We start from the raw sequence: 20,187 nt of genomic DNA, 5'->3' as shown, positions 1-20,187 counted from the left end.
GGGGGAGAACACACATATATCTTGCGTGATGCTGTTCGCCCCCTATTCTTCGTCACCAGTACACGTATGTATGAGTCCCCGTGGGCTTGTTGCTGGAGGAATAGTCACCTCTTCCACCTTCATTAAAGATCTATTTATAGTCTCTGGGCTGAAATACTCTGACCTTTCTCATTAAGCGATGTGTCATTTGTGAACACAAACACCCGTGGACATATTGCGAGAGGTTAAAAATAGCCAAGCAGCATTATCTGTGCTATCTGGTGATGTCTCAGGGTGGCTTAGTACGGTTTTTTGGCGGATATGTAGTGTCCTGTGGTTGTGCACACATGTCTGATTCTTGAGGCCAACGTTCAGCGAATCGCTGAACATGAGGCAATTGTTTACATATCCAAAGAAAATAATGACATCATTATTGCGAGAACAAGCAAAACATTCATCAATAAATCAGTTTTAGTTTTTAAGCACCATAACTGTGAGTCAGGTTTTCATAAATGTGAGTCTGGCACCATAACCATAAAGTCTGGTTTCAATTAAATCCGGATTGGTATTTTAATGTGTTCAGTTTTGGAAATGTATTGATTAGTTGGTTTGCCATGGGCTGTGATGGTCACTCGCTCTGAACAAGGGTCATTGCTGACAACCAGACAGTTATGACAGACTGAACTGCAAATATAAATGACAAAGCAAACATTTCTTCTTGCATTTGGGTCGATCTTCTAAAATTATTATTTTTTCTTTGAAATATGATTCTTATGTTTAGATATCACCACTGTAGGTCATCATGCATTCTGTAAAGCTGCTTTGCAATGATCTGTATTGTGAAAAGGGCTAATCTTTGTTTTTTTTGAAAGCATAAACCATCATGAATATAACATTACATTAATAGTTTTATGAGATGTTTCCTTTTATCACCTTGAATATCCTGATTTGCCATTGGCGGTTGTATAGACTGCTAGGTAGATTACCTACAATTTGTAGTTTGTTACTAATTACATGACAAAAATTGTAGTTACTTAATCTACTTTCTCATTTAATGTAATGTATTCTGACTGCTTTGTATATTACTTTTAGATTACTTATTACCTAACTTGTTTTTAACTTACTATTAAATGTAGGCCTACCACATTAATAATAAAAAAAGCTGAAAGAAAATATATTTTATTCTTTGAAATGCATTAAAAATTACATAACTCCATGGTTTTCCAAAACGCTCGTCTTTCACTGATTGTCTGTGTCAAAATAAAGTTGATTTCCTCCTAAGCTCCTCCTTTCTCTGTACCTTCGCATACAGCAACAAACCGCAACGAACTATTAAATGAATAATAGAAAACCTAAAAGTGGATAACTCTAGTTTTATTCATTTTAAATGAACATAAATCCAACATCTTAACGCTGGCTGTAATATAAGTGCATATTTTACTTTGAAACATCAGTCCTAAAACGAGCATAATCAGTGCTTTCAATTTTGCATGACTGTCAAACATTACAGTTGACGCGTTTACATTTTCGATATGATTTTGCGTTTAATTACACCGCAATCACACTCCGTGCTGCATTCTCCATTGTTTGCCTGGATCTGTGCGGGAAAGCCCAGCGCTGGTTAAGGGGCACAACGTGACCTAACAAACAAGGAACCTCCGGGAACACCGTCAGTCCTGAACTATGCGCACATGGGGCCTATCTGAGGGGCCCCGCGACAAGCGACGCTTTACAAATGACTCGTAAAATGCGCTTTTGCTAATGTCGCTCGGTAAAGCGCATCAATTACGTATTCATACTATTTTTCCGAGGAAAGTTTACAATATTAGTCACTCAGATGGTGCTTAACGCGTTTTATTCATATGCTCCACCGGCCGTCAGGAACTCCCTGAGCGCGTTTGCTCCGCTTAGGAGGCGGAGACGGGACCCCCGTTGACGTCAGTGGGCCTGTCGATTTCCTGCAATAGAAAGTGAGAGAAGATAGAGCGAGAGAGGGGAAAAAACAGACCTCTGACCGTTGAAACCCTTGACAACAGTTCAGACTGCACCTGTAAGTACCGAAAGTTAAGAAATACACACGACTTAATATGCGTTTGGCCAGTGCGTAGCGAATGCATACGGTGCGTAAACGCACCTCCAAGAGCTGTTGTTTTGGAACACAATGTTTCCAAAAAGATTTTATGGGTTGTTTAGACTTGTGAGCATGTTTGTGTGAGTTTTACTCTGATTTTGCCTGGTGTCGGTCGGTCTGTACCGAGCCGGCCCGTGTTTTGTATCTCGCCGAGAGCGCACGTCTCCAGAATCCTAATACGCGGGGTGTAAATGTTTATCAAGCCCGCAACGCTGCTGGAGAGAGTCTCCGAAGCACCGACCGCGACCGCAGGTAAGCGCCAAAACACCTTCCCTTGACCATGGGATGCAAATGAATGCGCTTTGCACGTCTTCGGCTGGTTTAAAGGGCATTTTGTTGTCGAATTAGGGAAGTGTTTCTTGTTCATGTCCTGTTGCAGAGGGGTTTTCCCCGGCTCCGCCCTCTTCATGTGTTTCTTAAAGGCAGTAATGCGCCATTCATCCAGTGCGCACCTGGATTTGGCACTGACTGTGGCTTGAAAGCGTGGTGGTTTTGTGTCAGGCTTGGACACATGGTGACTCATCGCATGCGGGTCTTATAGGCTGTGAGCATGTCAGTTTGTCACTGGCACGGTTTGCCTAACAGGAGCAACCCTTGTTTAAGTGCCATCTTTTTTGCCATTGCATGCATGCCAAGTAGGCTATGTATGTGTCCCATGTGCTGCAGTTTCTGTTGGCTCTGTTAAGACTGGTTTCTAGGTGTTTCCTAATTGCTCGATTGATAGATTATTTTAACATTTTGTATTCATGCATTTAGCAGATGCATAGCAAATTTTATTAGTATGTGTGTTCTTTGGGAATCAAACCCCCTGACCTTGGCGTTGCTAGTCCAGTTACATTGATTCATAAGTAACACAGTATTGACATTCTGCAGTAATATTGAAACATTCTAACTCTGAAGTAAGCAATATTAAAATTATGCTGTAACATTCCAAGTCTGCAATAATGTCATATTCTATTTCTGCAGTAACATTTCCAAACGACAAAATATTTAAATTATTCAGTAACATTGTACAATTTCAATTTTGAAATAATGAATGTTACAATGTTAGTGAAGAATTTCAATATTCATTCTTTACTGACATTGTAACATTCCAACTCTGAAATGAAGTCATATTCAAATTCTACAGTAACACTGTAACATTTTAGCTCTGAAATAACAAAATATTCAAATTCTGCTGTAACATTCAAATTCTTAATTAACACAATATTGAAATTCTGCAATAACATTGTAACCTTTCAGTCCTGTAGGGTCATGTTCAAATTCTGTTGTAGCATTCCAATTCTGAAATTGCAAAATATTTCCATTCTGCAGTAACATTGTTACATTTCAGTTTTGCAGTGTCATATTCAAATTTTGCAGTAACATTGTATTAATGTGTGTGCATAAATGTATTTTTCCAATTCCGCTATGGGTAGTTGAGATTAAATACTTTTGAAAAGTAGATATGCAGTGTAACATACATAAACATAATTTTGTTGATTGTTTTATACTTATTATAATTCAGGTACTACATGTTACATTTCTACTTTTAAATTACACTCGTCACATTACAGAAAGGTTCAAATAAGTTACAAGACCAAAGGTACATGTTTACACTTTAACAATATATATTCTTATGTAAGTGTTTGTTGATTAAAGAAAAAGAAAAAACTCGACAGACACATTATGCATCAATTTATAGGGGGGAATTTTATTTTAACACGCACTGTCCTATTACAGTATCTCTCAATCCTGGTCCTGGAAAAAAAAAACTGTCTCTCTAATCAAACGCACCTAACTCCGTGTCCTGAAATAGATGCGTCAAATAATCCAAAATATGCAGTGCAGGAGGGCTTCTTGGACCAGGAGTGAAAAACACTATTCTAGATGTGTGTGTGCGTGCATGTTTATGTGGTTTATGAGGACACAAATTTGTATAATGACATGGGTATGACAGAGGTATTACAATATGAAGGTGGTTTATGAGGACACTGCCTATGTCCCCGTAATTCAAAAGGCTTAAAAAACATACTAAATGGTGTTTTTTTGAAAATCTAAAAATGCACAAAGTCTCCTGTGAGGGCTAAGTTTAGGTGTAGGGTTGGTGTAGGGCAATAGCACACACAGTTTGTTCAGTATAAAAACCATTACGCCTATGGAGAGTCCCCATAAACCACAAAAACCAACATCTGTGTGTGTGTGTGTGTATGTGTGTGTGAAACCTGGTGCATGCGCTGTGTGTGTGAGTGTGTGTGTATGCTCAAATCCTCGGAGAGGTGATGTCATTGCCGTAGAGCTGCACACAGAGGGAAATCATACACACTCGTAGTATGCGTTATGTAATGTGGTGAGACGGAACATTCGTGTGGAATCTGGCACACGCTGTGACGGGATGCATGCGGGAATGCATGGGTGAGGCATGTCAGATGTTTGCTTCATGCTACAATGGAGCTGAGGAACATATAGAAACAAAAACCTCCTAAACATTGAAACAAAGAAGATCTTGTGTAGAATGTGGGGCGTATTTGCATCTATTCCTGCAGAGCCAAAACAATGCCTATGCCATTTTGAGAGCTGCAGTTTTAAAATGTTTTGAAGACTGGTGGTTTTCAAACAACCTGTCAACATTATTGTAGAGTATATATATGAACCAGGCTGATCAACTGGCTATTTATCAGCACTGATACAGTCTATGGATAATGCACATTTTCTATTTTTAATGTAGTTGAGATATATATATATATATATCAGTTGATAAGTTAATAAGTTGATGTCCTCTGTTTTTTTTTCATTACATTTATGGTTTTTAATGCTTTAATGCTTTTTTTATGGTGATTGGGTGCATTTTTAAAATCCCAATTAATTCTAAATTTGTTTTTTAATGTTTTGGAGGTATTTGTTTTCTATTTAAATGAATATTTTTTAAATATTAAAAATCATTGTATCTTCTATTTAGCAAATTCATTTATTTTTCATAGTGATTTCAAAAAATTTTGTGCGCGCTTTTTATTGTGCAGTTTGGCTATATATGTTTAATGGCTGTAAATTGTCCTGACAGTGTTTTTAATATTTAGAAATATGTCTAATAATGAAATTACTGTGAAATTTAGCTTGCGATGGAGACCCGAATAGCACTTTTAAAATTCACCAGAGAGTTTGCAGCACGGCAGAGATGACAGTGTCATTTCTCTGTGTTTGAAGTCAGATAGAAGCAGGTGTGTGTTAGTCAATGCATCGACGGCAACAGACCATTAATATCAGAAATCTGATTACTGCTCACACTTCTATATCTGTGTCAGTCCAACTAAAACATCAGTTCTTACTGACAACACTAGTAATCTGTCACACGCTGGAGATAGAGAAAGAGGAAGCCATGCTAGGGTTGCTTCCAGCAGCAAGAGTATGTGTTTGTGGCCTGTTTGGTTTTTGCTTCAGTTTACTTGTCTCTCATCTGTCCCAGATGTGCAGAGGGTGTCTTTCCTGTGCGGAATAGGAGATCGTCTTTCCTCCCTGTGACTGGCCGCATTCTATCCAGCATTTTTCCGTACGATGTGTCACTGAGCCGGCGGAAAAACCCTGAAAATGCCACGTACAAAGCAAAACAACCCTAAAAACCTGAAAGGTAAGTGTTGTCTTCCGTTTGACCAGATTTCTGTTTGCTTAGGTTGTTTTTGTTGGGTCGTGCCTTTTACTTTCACAGGTGTCAGGAGGTCTCTATGCGGTTAAAATGTCTGTGAAGTTTCTTTATAGAAGGGAAATATTTGGCTAGTTAATAGAAAAGCGTAGGTTTTCCAGTCAAACTAGTAGATTTATTTACGTGGCTTGGGCTATTTTTGTTCTGTGCTTAATGACACATTTATTTACCACAAATGAGTTAGTCATTAGGAGACTTGTGTGAGTGGAAACTGTATGGTTTCAGTTCTATGTGTTTCTCTCTAATAATCCTATTTTGACGATTGGCTGGCACAGTTTTCTTTTTCTGTGTTGATGTATTTCCTCTTAAAACAGGAAGTAGTTGCTGGCAGGTAGTGTTTCAGGGAGGGACGTCCTTTTTCTATAAATTGTTTTTGTAGATCAATATTTATTGACACATTCCGGGAGAGAGCTATCTGCTTACTGTGACTTGTAGTCAATGTTTAAGAGTACACTAGCATATAGACAGCATCTGTGTATTTTAATTCATGTCATTTTCATAGAATTAAAAATATACTCGTGTGTAGCAACCTAGATTTTGGAGTGTTTGGATAGTTATTGCTTTGAGCTTGGCCAAACAACATGAATAATTTAGTTTGATTACTGAACAGCATCCACCAGAGACGGCTGTGACTTTTCCCAATATTAGTATTATTAAGTGAAGAGAGGGACCAAAAAAACCAACAACACAAATGTCCTTTTTTTGCTTTTGTAATAAAGACCACAGAAATCACCATGATGATTGTTTCTTGATTAAAAGCAAGTTTATGATTTTAGAAGGTTATGAAGGTGTCATTACATATTAACATTTAAAGCTCTAGATTTTATTAGTAACACTTTGGTCTTGTAAAAATGATTGATTTTTAAACTCCTAAATGACAAGCAAATTTTAAATAGTGCCCAGGGTCATACACACAACGAGAACCATCAGGGAAACACACCTGAAACTAAAGCAGGAAAACATTACCTAAATAACATAAAATGTAACATGAAACACCCTAATGTAATTACTGATAACAAAAATGAGATTTTTTTTTTATATACACAGAAACATCTGGGAATGGACTTTTACTGCCTTTCACTGTAAATTATTCAATAATTCATAGTTTTACTTGCAAAAACCATACATTTGACTCTTATTTTATTTTATTTTATTTGTTAAGGCAGCTTACACACTGAAAAACATGGAATAATATAAGCAAATTTCACACAGAAATTGCTAATGAATGTAATATTGAATTAAACATGAAATTATGAAAACTGAAGTAGTATTTTATTGTTAAATTGACTCAAATAATCTGTTTTATTACAGTGAATTTATCTAGTTAACAAGTTTTTACTTTAGCTTTTTTTTTCTGTAAATTATTATAATTTTTTTTACAGTTAATAACAAGGTACCAAGCAGTTTTGGAGACAGGAGACATTAACTTTCATCTTCTCCAGAACAAATAAGATTTAGTTACGTATTTCTCAAAGCCAAGGTTGCTTTAAATGTTTCTGTGATGACGGCAAGGAAATGCACCAAGCATGTTGGTACAAGCTGAAATTGTGCTTCCATGCATGGCGTTTCTGTGGAATCCCAGACATTTCCTTTTTACCAAGAAAGCACCCACCTCAAAGTCTAGCCAGAATTCATGCCATTTCATGTTCAAAAGCGAAGTTCCTTGTCGTTTATGATATCGAAACTCAATATTTTGTATAGAATCCAAGTGCAATTAGAATGTTGAAATGCAATAAAAGCTCCATTTCAAAATATAGTTTATTTTTGAACTCAATAATAGTATTGAATAGTGTGGCATTGGGTGTGCGAATGAAAACGGCTGTGCAGCAGTGTTTTGAAAGAACATGAAGTATGAAAGAGAAAGAAAAATACCAGAACAAGGAACTAGAGGATTCCCTCCTTTGTGTTGGGCAGCTGTGTTATTGGTGTCATGGATACAGAGGTGACCTCTGTCTATCAGCAGAACACACCCATTCTAAAGCGTGTTATAATCGAGTCAGACAGTCAAAGCTTAAAAGCATAGAGCTTTCATTGTTCTTTGAGGTTGCCGTGCTTCCAGGCTGTGTTTACTGATAGGTAGCGTGTTGAAATCATTGCTAGGTGCAGACTCAGCCAACATGTCAGTCTGTGTTTAATTTCGTGCTTGTGCATCTCGTGACTTCAGAGCAGAGCAGCAATGCTTCAGTGACGCAGTTTGTGGGTAAACAGGCAGGAAGTAAGGAACCTCTTCCCCCCCACTGGACTCAGTATGTTTACTTTTCTGAAACAGCTGGTCTCCAAGCACACAGGCGCTCATGCTGCCACTCACATTACGTCGTTGTCGAGCCTAAAGTCACCTGTTTTTTATTTACAAAATTATAAATTATTGAGGGACAGTGTTGGAGCCAAAGATAAGATACTAAGTTTTCATTCTTGGGTGAATGATTGCTTTAAAAAGTGAATTTAAAAAGGTTAAAAGCAGCCTTCTTTTTGTTAGAATGTTGTTCCTTTTTATGAATGTTTGGTTAAAAATAATGGAAGGGTCAGAGCTCTTGAAAAATCCGAACGGTAGTGAGTTTTCCGCTAGTAAACGTACCGTGAAAGGAGCACAAGGTGTTGAAAAGCTGGAAAAAGCATTTCTGGTGGAAAGTCTTGAAGTCATGAAATTCCAAAGTCAGTTTATTGTTAATTTAGCATGACTGAATGCATGACGTTATATACATATACTGTTTAAAATGTTGGGGTCATAAATACAGTAAAATCATTTTTTATTGCAATTGCAATTTAAAATGACTGTTTTCTATATTTAAAAAAAAAAATCCTCATGCAAAGCTGAATTTCTAGCATCATTACTCCAGTCTTCAGTGCCACCTGGTCCTTCACAAATCATTCTAATTTACTGATATCCTATTATTAATAATGCTGAAAACATGATATTTTAGTGGAATAAAGCACATTTGTTTGAAATACAAGTCTGCTGAATATTATGAATTTACTGTCCTTACTGTTTACCATCCTTTTTTTTTTAATGCTTTTTTTAACAGTTCGTAGAAGTCCAATTTGTATGTGTGCAAATGTAACCCTTCTTGGTTCGTGCATTCTTTTATCTTCATTCATGTTGTTGGGATTGTCTAGGAAAAAACAAAACTGTGGTTACCAAAACAATGTAAATTAGTCACGTCCTGGTGTCTGCTTCCTTTAAACATGTTTTGCTTTTCTGCAGAATACAGACCATAAAGTACGCGCTTTAGAAATGTGGGAGTATGTTGAATGTTGCCTTTAACTGTCCCCATAACATTTTAGATTTCGTGGTATTGTTGGCACAGTGACTGTAGGTGGGATAATTGCGGCATGCCAATACAGGAAGTTTCTCCTGCAGGCCTTCCTTTACTTCCCATTTCTAAAGCGCCCATTAAAACATGCTCTCTGTCTGAGACATTGAATCAACCTGCTCTCGGTTTAACACACTTCGCCCACGTGCAGGTGGTGCGGCTTGCAGACTGTTTCAGCATGTGTTGGTGGTAGATGACCGCAGAACGCTGAAATGGAAAAGCCCTTTTTAGTGCAGCACACGCTTAGTTGTCGTACGAGACAGACACTGCTGTCCTAATCTGGAACGTCCCTTTGAAGCTTCAGGGGTAAATGTTTTTCCCAGAATGCCCATCTTGACTGTGTGACCTGGCAAACCTGTTCGACTCTCGGGTTAGTTTGCTGACCTCTGTGGAGTCCAGGCGTGCGCGGTGTGTGATTGTGTAACCCGGACCGGCGCTGATAATCTCGCGTGTCACGTGCATTGGGCTACTCACGGCCATGATGGATGGGTCTACAGATTCAGAGTTGTCACTTTAAATCGTTTTTGTGGCAGATGCCACTGTTTCTGTCTCAATTCAGTCTGACTTCTCTGTTGGCGCAGGATGAGACTAACCTCCTTTAGGAATTACAATTGCTTTGTAAACAAAAACAAGGCTTTGTAACAACTGATGATTTTAAGAAAGCAAATGAGCTGAATGAGTTTTTTGTACGGTTCGATAATAATGATCCTGTCAGTGAATGTGAAGTGATTTTACAAACTATTGAATGTGGTACGGAAGCCAGATTATTTGTGAAGCCTAAGTTTGTACTAAGAAATCAACTGGGCCGGATGGTATTTCACCGCATCTTTTGCGGATGTGTGCAGAGGAGTTAACCCCGGCATGGTGCCCGATTTTTCAGCAACCATTTGACAACCATATGGTCCCACTGTTATGGAAAAAGTCCATTGTAACACCTGTTCCCAAAAAATCTGGAACTTCCGATAATAAGGATTTTAGGCCAGTTGCTATAACATTCGTGGTTATGAAATGTTTGGAGAAATATGTTGTGTCTGAAAAGCTATTTAAATTTATTGTTGGATCCTTTCCAGTTTGCTTATAAGGAGAGACGAGGGACTGTTGATGCTGTGAATACTGTTATTCACTTGACTTTACAACATTTAGAGAACGTTAATGCTTATGCACGGATCACCAAGGCTGCATTGATGTGATAAAAAACGTACAGTAAAAACAGTAATATTGTAAAAATATTTTATAATTTAAAATAACTGCATTCTGTTTAAAAATATTTTAAAATGTAATTTATTCCTGCTGAGCTGAATTTTCATTCTAATATATTGATTTCCTCCAGAAACATTTATTGTGATCAATGTTGTAAACAGTTGTTGCTTAATTGAAATATCAAAAGATCAGTTTTTATTTGAAATGGAAATATTTTGTATAAAAAAATAATCAGTTCAGTGCATCCTTACTGAAAAGAAGTGTTAAAAAATCTTACTGACCTCAAACTTTGAGCGCTGATTTGCAGTTTGAATTTGGGAGTAAATTTTAAGTTCTGAAAGTTTAAGAGTACAATGAACTGTTTTATTTCAAAAGGTCAAAAACATAAATACTCATATTGTGACCTGTTGAATGAGCCTCAGTATGATGAATATTTATCCTGTAATTCACATTAGTTGTACATTTCGGTTTAGATGAGGAGATGAAGCGATAGAGAGGCAGTCTGAATGCTGAGTGTTGTTTTTCTCATGCGTTACCCCAGGGCACACATTTGTTTCAGTGCTGTAGCCGTCTGATCCTTCTGTCTTCCCCTAAGCATCAGAGGTCAAGAGGTCAGGCTTGGGGTTAAGAAGGGGTCTTGAACTCAATGTAGGGCCTGAATTCTAGTCTGTCTAATCCCAGAGATAGACCCCATGAATATCCCGGAGTTGTTTCTGTCTAAAGTTGAATGGTTCTGGCATCTCTGTTCTTTTTATAGCATTTCAAACATTAAAAAAAAAAAAAAAAAAAAAAGTTGTGACGTATTGTCAAGTATGGTGACCCATACTCGAAATTGGTGCTCTGCGTTTAACCCATCCAAGTGCACACACACAGCAGTGAGTAGTGAACAAATGCACACACACACACACACACACCGTGAACACACACCCGGAGCAGTGGGCAGCCATGCTGCAGCGCCCAGGGAGCAGTTGGGGGTTCGGTGCCTTGCTCAAGGGCACCTCAGTCGTGGTATTGAGGGTGGAGAGAGCGCTGGACATTCACTCCCCCCACCTACAATCCCTGCCGGCCGGGGACTCGAACCCGCAACCTTTCGATTACGAGTCCGACTCTCTAACCATTAGGCCACGACTTCCCCCAACATAAAGCTGCAGTGGCAGCTGATGTGAAATCAGCATAGTTAGACTGTCCTTTCACAGTGATATATAAATATGTCAGTTATTTCATGAGAATAAGGGTCATGTTTTTCATGTCATGTTTGAAGGCCTGATCTCAAACAAAGAAAGTGAATATTTCCGAACAAAAAGTGATATCGAAATCAAAGCAGAACATTCCTATAGATGTGTTCACACCAACATTTATCAGATGACAGAACATGGGTTTTCCCTTTGTTTCTTCTGCTTTCTCCTTTTTGTTTTTAGTTGTTTAGCTAACCATACTTTTTGTTTGTATAAATAAATTGTATAAAATAAAAGGTAGCTGCGACTGTTTATCTCACATTTCTGACTTTTAAAAAACTTTTTTTAGAACTCTCAGTTGCAAGGAAAATTAATAATTGTGAAATAACCTTGGAATTGTAAGTGGAAAAAAAGAATTATGAGATAAGAAGTTGCAATTACCTTTGCAATGTCTTTATTTTGTGGCAGAATTTTTTTTCCATATGAATCTATATATATATATATATATATATATATATATATATATATATATATATATATATATATATATATATATATATATATATATATATATATATATATTCTAAAAAAAACCTAATACTAGCTTTTCTAATGTTTTTTTATTCTATCTATTTGTTTTCTTTTTATTTATTATACAATTAACAAAACCAAAAAAAGGCCTCTAACACTAGCTTGCTCTATTCTTTTTCTATAGACCAATTTTGTGTAGACGGAACAGTTACGCCACTCGCAGCTGTGCACGCATTGTGATGGCAGAAACACACGGTAACAAGTGGAGTGAAACGAGAAAAACCCACGGAATAAGAGATCAAATGTATTGTTGTGCCTTTGGATGTCAGAATCGGAATGCAAATCATTTTTATAGAATACTGTCTTCAAAAACGCCATTTGAAGCTAAACACAGACGTTTAAACGGACAGACTAATGAACAGGCACGTGCAGAGGGGGGTGCAGTGGGTGCTTGAGCACTTGCCCCTTTTTCCCTTGATGCCCAAAGTGCCCTTTTGTCAAGGCAATTTATTTATTTTTAATTTATTTGCAATTAAACACCCTTTTGTGATTGCCTGCCCAATCTAACTGTTAGTAAAATTAATTAATAATAGTTTAGCCGTAAAATTAAATTATCCACATGATGACCTTTCACCTGACGATCTCTATCCCTCACGTTCAGATACCTTTAGGATGCCTTCAATAACCTCCGCGGCTGCCGTAAGTGGAGTTCTCAGCGGAGCGGTGTGCTTTTAAAATTATATTATTGAATTATTATTATGTTACGAGAACGGCGTGAAGAGATCATGCACATCTGTTGTTTATATTGCTGTGTGTAGCCTGTGGAAGCACGGTTAGCTGCAGCAAGGGGCTACAATATTTTTATTCAATGTTTTTCTAATGACAATTATATGATTGGTTTATAAAGGCTACGAACACCCTTTTCCCATTTTTATCACAGAATAATTCAGGAAATATATTTTATAGTTTCTATACTAACTGATATGTCAATCAGTACTGCATTTTTCATATAGTTTATTTATTTGTTACCTGAATATAACTTGACACATAAACCATATATTTTCGCAACCGTGTGTTTATTGTCTTCCCGTTTCATCAGTAAAAACGTTTCTGCTTTTTATTCAGCTCAGCTACAGCAATAGCCGCGGGAGTTTGTCCATATTAGGGATTTCCTGCACGTCAAAAGTTTCTACGCGAGAGCGCCCTCTTGGAATGAAACATGCACTGCACAAGAGTGTTCAGCTCTCCTGATATTCATAATTCCTCATATTGGATATAAATAAAACATCAGTTCATGTCTCTTAATTTAAATCTAGATTTAAATCTAGAAACCTCTATGTGAAAACACCCGCTCGAGCTCGAATAAAGTGCGGGGGACGAATTTACATTTTATTAAAATTCATTTTAATATAAAAAATGCAGCTAACGTAGTTCTGCACACAGCAATAAAAACAAAGGGGCTTGTTTTCTTTCCTTCTTGCTGTTTAATTGGGAAAAGTTTAAAGCGCGTCAAGGTGCCTTGTCTTTTTTATGTTATCTGACTAAAAACTATTCATACGTTGAACTATTATTATTACAGTATTTATTTAAAAAACGTAGAGTGCCTTAAAAATAATTATCACAACACTGGTAAAACAGGCTTATACTGATTTTCTCCTCCTCCGAATTATACTTATCAATCCTGTTTTTATAATCATTATTCAAAAAAGGAATAAATTCAGAACAGGATTAGAATAGAATTTAATTTTAAATATTTTTTTCTACAACAACAACAGTAGTGTTTACAACAACAAAACCACCATACCCTGTAAACTCAACAACAACAACAATAATAATAATATCATTCCAGAGTAATTAAGAGGTGCAAAAAATGTCTTTAACATTTCAATTTAAAATGGTCTTTTCTGTTCTGTTTCTTTTTCAAACCTGCGTCATGGCATTTGCTGCTGTATCAATACAGAAGCATCCATTTGGATACACATATCAGCAAGGAGCACAGCCCTATTAAAATCTGTGTTCCATGTGCCCCTTTTATACTTTGAGCACCTGCCCCTCCAAAGGTTTCTGCACGGCCCTGCTAATGAATGAAACCTGCTATGATTACTCTACTTTTAAAGCATCAATTTTATTTAAACAATTGGTCTACATAATATTCACATATAAAGTTCATAGGGAACATATTATATTTGTCCTACAGTTACAGCATGAAACGGCTAAAAACACATCTCTTCCATCTGTATTTGACCCTATAACTCTAGCAATCTCTATTCTAATTCTATTTTATCTATCTGTTTTCTTTTTTATATATATATATATATATATATATATATATATATATATATATATATATATATATAAAAAAACACACACATTTGACCCTCTATTAATTGCATATTTATTCTCTAACTGCTAGCTTTTCTTGAAAAACTAACACTAGCTTTCTTTTTTCTATTATATCTTGTTTCTAATAAAAAAAACATTAGGCTTCTATATTCTATCTACTCGTTTTATAAAAAAAAAACCTATTGTCATAACACTTGCATGTTGTTGCTCTTTTGTTGGTTTTGATTGCTTCTAATTTGTAAGTCGCTTTGGATAAAAGCGTCTGCTAAATGACGAAATGTAAATTAATATTTTTTTAGTACTTCTTTAAAAAGTACTTAAATTTCAAAAAAGCAACTATATGTATACATTGTAAGTATACACAATATTATGCATTTAAATATTTATTTAACGATTTTTATTACTGTACTATGTTAATTTTAGGGTTAAATGTGATTTTATGAATGAAACCATTACATGAGAGATTCATGAGTTTTGTGAAGATGTAAATTAAATAAAAAATTTTTTTGCATGTCACACTTTAATGTTTCAGATCATCAAACAAATTTAAATATTAATCAAAGATAACACAAGTAAACACAACATGCAGTTTTTGAATGAAGTTTTTTATTATGAAGGGAAAACAAAATCCAAACCCACATGGCCCTGTGTGAAAAAGTGCTTGCCCCCTAAACCTAATAACTGGTTGGGCCATCCTTAGCAGCAACAACTGCAATCAAGCGTTTGAGATAACTTGCAATGAGTCTGTTACAGCGCTGTGGAGGAATTTTGGCCCACTCATCTTGGCAGAATTGTTGTAATTCAGCCACATTGGAGGGTTTTCGAGCATGAGCCGCCTTTTTAAGGTCATGCCACAGCATCTCAATAGGATTCAGGTGATCTGAAACATTAAAGTGTGACAAACATGCAAAAAAAAAAAAAAAAAAATCAGGAAGGGGGCCAACACTTTTGCACACCACTGTAGATGCACTCTGGTAACTGTTTCAGATAATCTCAGTAGAGATGCTGTGAGTTTTGACACGGCTTCAGATTTTTACCTGTTGTGTCATGCTGATGAGGGCAAACCAGTATTTCTGAACTTTACTGTACAGTTTGAGTAAGTGAAACCCATGCTGTTCTCTCTCTCTTTCTCGCGCTCCTTGTTCCCTGCGGCTGGGATCACCCTCCGTTTTAGCAACAGTAACTAAAACAGATGCGCAGCAACAGGTTTGGCCATGTCTGTTTGGCTCCCTGCAAACCTTCCAGAGAAATTTAAGAGTGTGTCAGAGAACAAAAACTGAGTGTGAGAGACTGTTTTTCATAGTGACATATGGAAGAATTGTGCATGTGTGTGTTATCAAAACCAGTTTTGCTCTGGTCAGCAAAGATTTTTAAAACAGCTTCAGAACGTGTACGTATAATGAGGGGAAAAGATATAATTCTGCTTTTTATTTTGTCAAGGAATAATTCTTTTTTCCCCCATCCACGGAAACACTGACTCTTTCCAGTAATTAAGCTATAAATTTAACAGCTTAGCTTTTAAAAAGTATATTTTTACTGCCCGAAAAGAAACTGGGTCCAGCACGTTTTGGTTTTGCAGTTATACACCATGTTTCTTTGTTTGCTCATCATGGGCTTTTCCTGGCATCGGGGAGAAATGCAGGCCATTACTTTAGGCTCATTGGTCAGAAACCTTGCAGGAGTTACACTTGTCTACTGTAGTGCGAAAATAAATAGTTTCCATTCTAATCAGTGAGATGTTGCACTCTTGCAGTGCAAAAGAAAAAGAAAAAAGAAACCCAATTACACATTAAAAGTACGTATTTCACAGCTGATGTGGACATTATACTTTGGCATAGTATCACTCGTGTGTAAATAGTTTGTATTAGTGCATTGTCAATTATTACATTCAAACTCAGTAATGTATTAATCCTGATTCTTGTCTAATTAGGGTGGATGGTATGCATTTTATGTGACAATTTACACTACTGTTCCAAAAGTTTGGGGTCAGCAAGATTGTTTTTAATGTTTTTGAAAGAAATCTCTTATGCTTACTAAGGGTGTATTTATATTAATCAAAAACACAATAAAACGGTAATGTTATTTACAATTTAAAATAACTGTTTTCTATTTGAGTATGTTATAAAGTGTAATTTATTCCTGTGATGAAATGCTGATTTTTCAGTAGCCATTAGTTTTCAGTGTCACACGGTCCTTCAGAAATCATTCTGATTTACTTATTTACTGTTTACGAAACTTTTCTTATTATTATCAGTGTTGAAAACAGTCATGCTGCTTAATATTTTTTTTTTCTGAAAACTGAGAAAATTTTTCCCAGGCTTCTTTAAAGGATGGAAAGTTCTGAAGAACAGCATTTGTTTAAAATATAATTGTTTTGTAACATTTTAAATCACTTTTGATAAATTTAATGCTTGCTTGCTGAATAAAAGCATTAATTTCTGTTAGTCCCTAAAAAAAAAAAAAAAACATCTTACTGACCCCAAATTTTTTGAACGGTAGTGAGAATGTTTTTTTATGAACAATTTATAGGAAATCTTTGAACAGTTTACATAAGAATTGTTCATATTTTGTAAACTGTTCATAAAAAGGTTGGTTAATAATTTTACATGAATTTACACAAAATCATTCTGCTTTATGAGTGAGACTATGATTTGTATTCACTAATTCTGATTCTTACATACTATTTAGCGGGACATTGTGTTAATCGGGATGCTGTCTTTCTGCTATGTGATGTTTGTTTGGTCATTTGAAAAGTATTTTATATCCATGACTACATAAATGACTGGCAAACTGGTTCAAATCTGTTACAAAAGCAAGGTGTCATGTTTCAGTTTGTGATGGCTTTTTTGTAACAAGCGAAATCTGTTGCCAAGGTAGTGTCTAAATATATTTGCACCGTTTTTGAATTGTTCCTGTTATAAAAGAAACCTTTCCAAAAAATGTACCATGGTAACAGTAGTTTTTGCTAAAAGCTACAACAAAAAAGACTGCGGTAACTCTATATCAGCCTCCTTTGTCTTCGATTTTGGCTTTTACAGTAGCAACTGTAACTGTAGTATCAGTGTTTTGGTGGAAACTATGGTTACCATGGTAAAAATTACCCTCGCTCTTAAGTGTTTGTCCTTTTCTGTGAGGCTTTTAGATTGCTTCCTCTTAGGGTTTACAATACAGCCAGAGTAAAATTGCAGCTCACTGCTTCCCTCTTACTGCACACAAGGTCTTTTTTGGCTATTGTTCGTTCTTGCATTTTTTTTTTTTTTTGTTCATTCTACCCCCTCACCGAGCCTGAACACCATTCAGACTTTCATTCTGAATGTCTGTCAAGCTCTGACTGTGTATCGGACCGAAGTGACTAATGCTGGACCGACGCCACCCACTTGCTATAAGCTGAAAAGGTTGTTGCGAGTATGTGTGTTCTCACACTTCAGGCTTGCGTGTTGCCTTATTTTCTCCTCAGAGCTGATTCACAGAGGTATTTCTGTGTGAGCGCTGCATGTCGGTTTAATGTTTAGAAGAGATTGTGTATTTACATGCACATTTTCAGGGGATACTCCCACATACGCCTGTATACAGGAGTTTAGGCCTTCGGGTTTTGTGTTTAAAACGGCTCTGTTTGGCATGACAGATAGCGTGGACAGTGTGTTTTTGTTTCTCTCTGTTTTCACGCAGTCAGTGCACCACATGCTCATTGCCGCCGTGTCTGTCAGCATGCTGTAATGCTCTTTTTGTGTCTCTGTTTAAACGCATTGCAGTTCAAACACTATGTCACATTAGTGGACAGAATATTCCAGTGTGTTTTGTTTCTTGCGGTCACAAAAACCGCTGCTTGTGAATGAAAAAACGCCAAACTTGTTAAAATTTACTATGTAGCTTTCAAGTTCGTAGAAAGGCACGGATTAATTAAATCCCACAAGTAAATCCCAGAAATGTATCCCAGATCCAGTGAACATTCTTGCTGGTTTTATTTGTGTAACCCTGCAGCGTTTGTTCTTTTTAAGCTGAACAGCGGTTTTGGGTGTGCTTGAGTCTTGAGGGCTTCTGTTCTAAAAGTCATAAAACTGCATAAACGTTACCTATTATGACTGCATAGTCATAAACTTTGTGACCCATTTTGCTTTCATAATATGATTTTATTTCTAGGTGAAACAATGTTCAACAAGAAAAATAAAAATGAAGGCAAAATTGATTCATCATGTAAAGTGTGTGTTTCATAAAAGAATAAAATCAGATCTGAATATGAGTTTGCTGTGCACTGTGGGGATGCACTCAACAGTCTCATATTAGTTTTATTTAGGCTATATTCCTTATCTTTTGATCAATTTTGAAGCATTTTAATTTCTAGTTTTGGTCATTTTTATTATATTTTACATTTGTATTTAACTTGAATTTATTTGAATTGTAGCTTTAGTACACTTTCTAAAGAAAATAAATAAACCTTTGAAATGTACAGTAAAAAAGACAGCTGTGGCACTTTACCAATAAAAAATATTTTAGCAATATTTTAGTGTCATGCACATAAATACAAAACAGCATCATGGTAACACACTTGACTTTAAAATAATGCAATAAACATTAAGGTCAATTTGACCTTCCATCTCCACGTATCCTGATGGTAACGCTTCTTTTTCAAATCTATCATTATTAGCTTTTATTGCCATAACGTTTACTACATTAATGTTAAATGACATTCAATTACTGGGATTAACGGTTGAACTGTTTTAGAAAGGCTGCATTACTTACAACAGTAGCCTAAAACAATGAGTAAACATTAATCAAGCGTTGCATTTCCTAACAGGTGACATGTCACATGAGTCAAAATGGAAAGTCAGTTTTCAAGCTGATAATGTATTGCAAATTTTGAGTATCATGCATTGATGGATTGTGCACAAGAAGTCTAGGAGAGCCTGCATAAAGAAAGCAAATAGGCACAATTTTGATTCCATTTCGACTTTAAAGCAAAGACGTCATCTAAAGTTGTGCACTTCATTTTTTTTTTAATGTGGCCTTGTTTGAAAGCAGAATTTCTCTAAAGATATCAAACCCTGTCTGCAGACCACCAGAAACCCTTATAAGGGTGTTGTGTGGGGCTTGCCTGTGTGTGTGTGTGTGTGTGTGCGTGCGTGAGTGCGAGACAACACTGGCAAAGCCTAACGGTTTACACAAGCGAAGCTCGATCTAGCTGTTGCTAGGGCAACAGGAGCAGCATGAGTCTGTGTGTGCAGGTGCCGTTCCTGCGTCTGACTGCGGGAGGAAGCGGGGAGAGAAAGAGAGTTGTTTTTTTTTTGTTGTTTTTTTTTAAGGAAGGAGGATTGACTGGGTGAACGATTGATTATCTGTGGGAGAGACCCCAATGGGAATGGGAGGATGACGAAAGAGGAGAAGAAAGGATTGAGAGATAGAAAAAAGGGTAGTTAGGGTATAGAAAGGCAGCCCTGAACGGGAGCCCAAGGATCCAGCGGGAGTTCGGTAATCCGAGTGACTTTCATACAGAGAGGAAAGGAAGGAAAAAAGCTGTAATACAGAGAAAAGGATGTAATAATGCAGTGAATTCAGACATAGCAACTAATAGATTGATGCTATCGAGCTCCAAAAGTAAAAAAAATAAATAAAAGCACCATGAAAGATTCATGCTATATTTCAGGTCTATTCGCTGGCCAATAGTGTTTTTGGGAGGTTTTTATATTTTCGGTGAACTATTTCTTTAAGGATTTATTTATGTATGTGTGTGTGTACTTAGATCTCACAGCCAGAAAAAAAATCTGCTGCCTGCGCTGTGTTCTCTCTTGTGTGTGTTTTCAGAGGCGCACAAAAGCAGATTTCCCCAGCACAATGCCAGATTCA

At 36.6% G+C, this 20,187-nt stretch overlaps 1 protein-coding gene across 2 annotated transcripts in view; it reads left to right on the top strand.

Annotated features, from left to right (window-relative positions):
• Positions 1 to 1,916: 1,916 nt before the first annotated feature.
• Positions 1,917 to 20,187, top strand: part of LOC306847663 (zinc finger protein 40-like) — a 58,358-nt gene continuing 40,087 nt past the window's right edge. Inside the window, exons 1-2 of one of the 2 annotated variants that reach the window (XM_079381742.1) lie at positions 1,917 to 2,029; positions 5,553 to 5,714. In XM_079381742.1, the coding sequence (XP_079237868.1) occupies positions 5,675 to 5,714 (40 nt within the window). In that variant the 5' untranslated portion in view covers positions 1,917 to 2,029; positions 5,553 to 5,674. Of the gene's footprint in view, positions 2,363 to 5,552; positions 5,715 to 20,187 lie in introns of both variants that reach the window. The other variant, XM_079381743.1, reaches the window with a different exon arrangement.

The sequence above is a fragment of the Barbus barbus genome (assembly GCF_936440315.1).
Source record: "Barbus barbus genome assembly, chromosome: 27".
In the NCBI taxonomy this organism is placed as follows: Eukaryota; Metazoa; Chordata; class Actinopteri; order Cypriniformes; family Cyprinidae; genus Barbus; species Barbus barbus.
The sequence above is the reverse complement of the archived record's forward strand: the minus strand, read 5'-3'. Positions and strand labels throughout refer to the sequence as shown.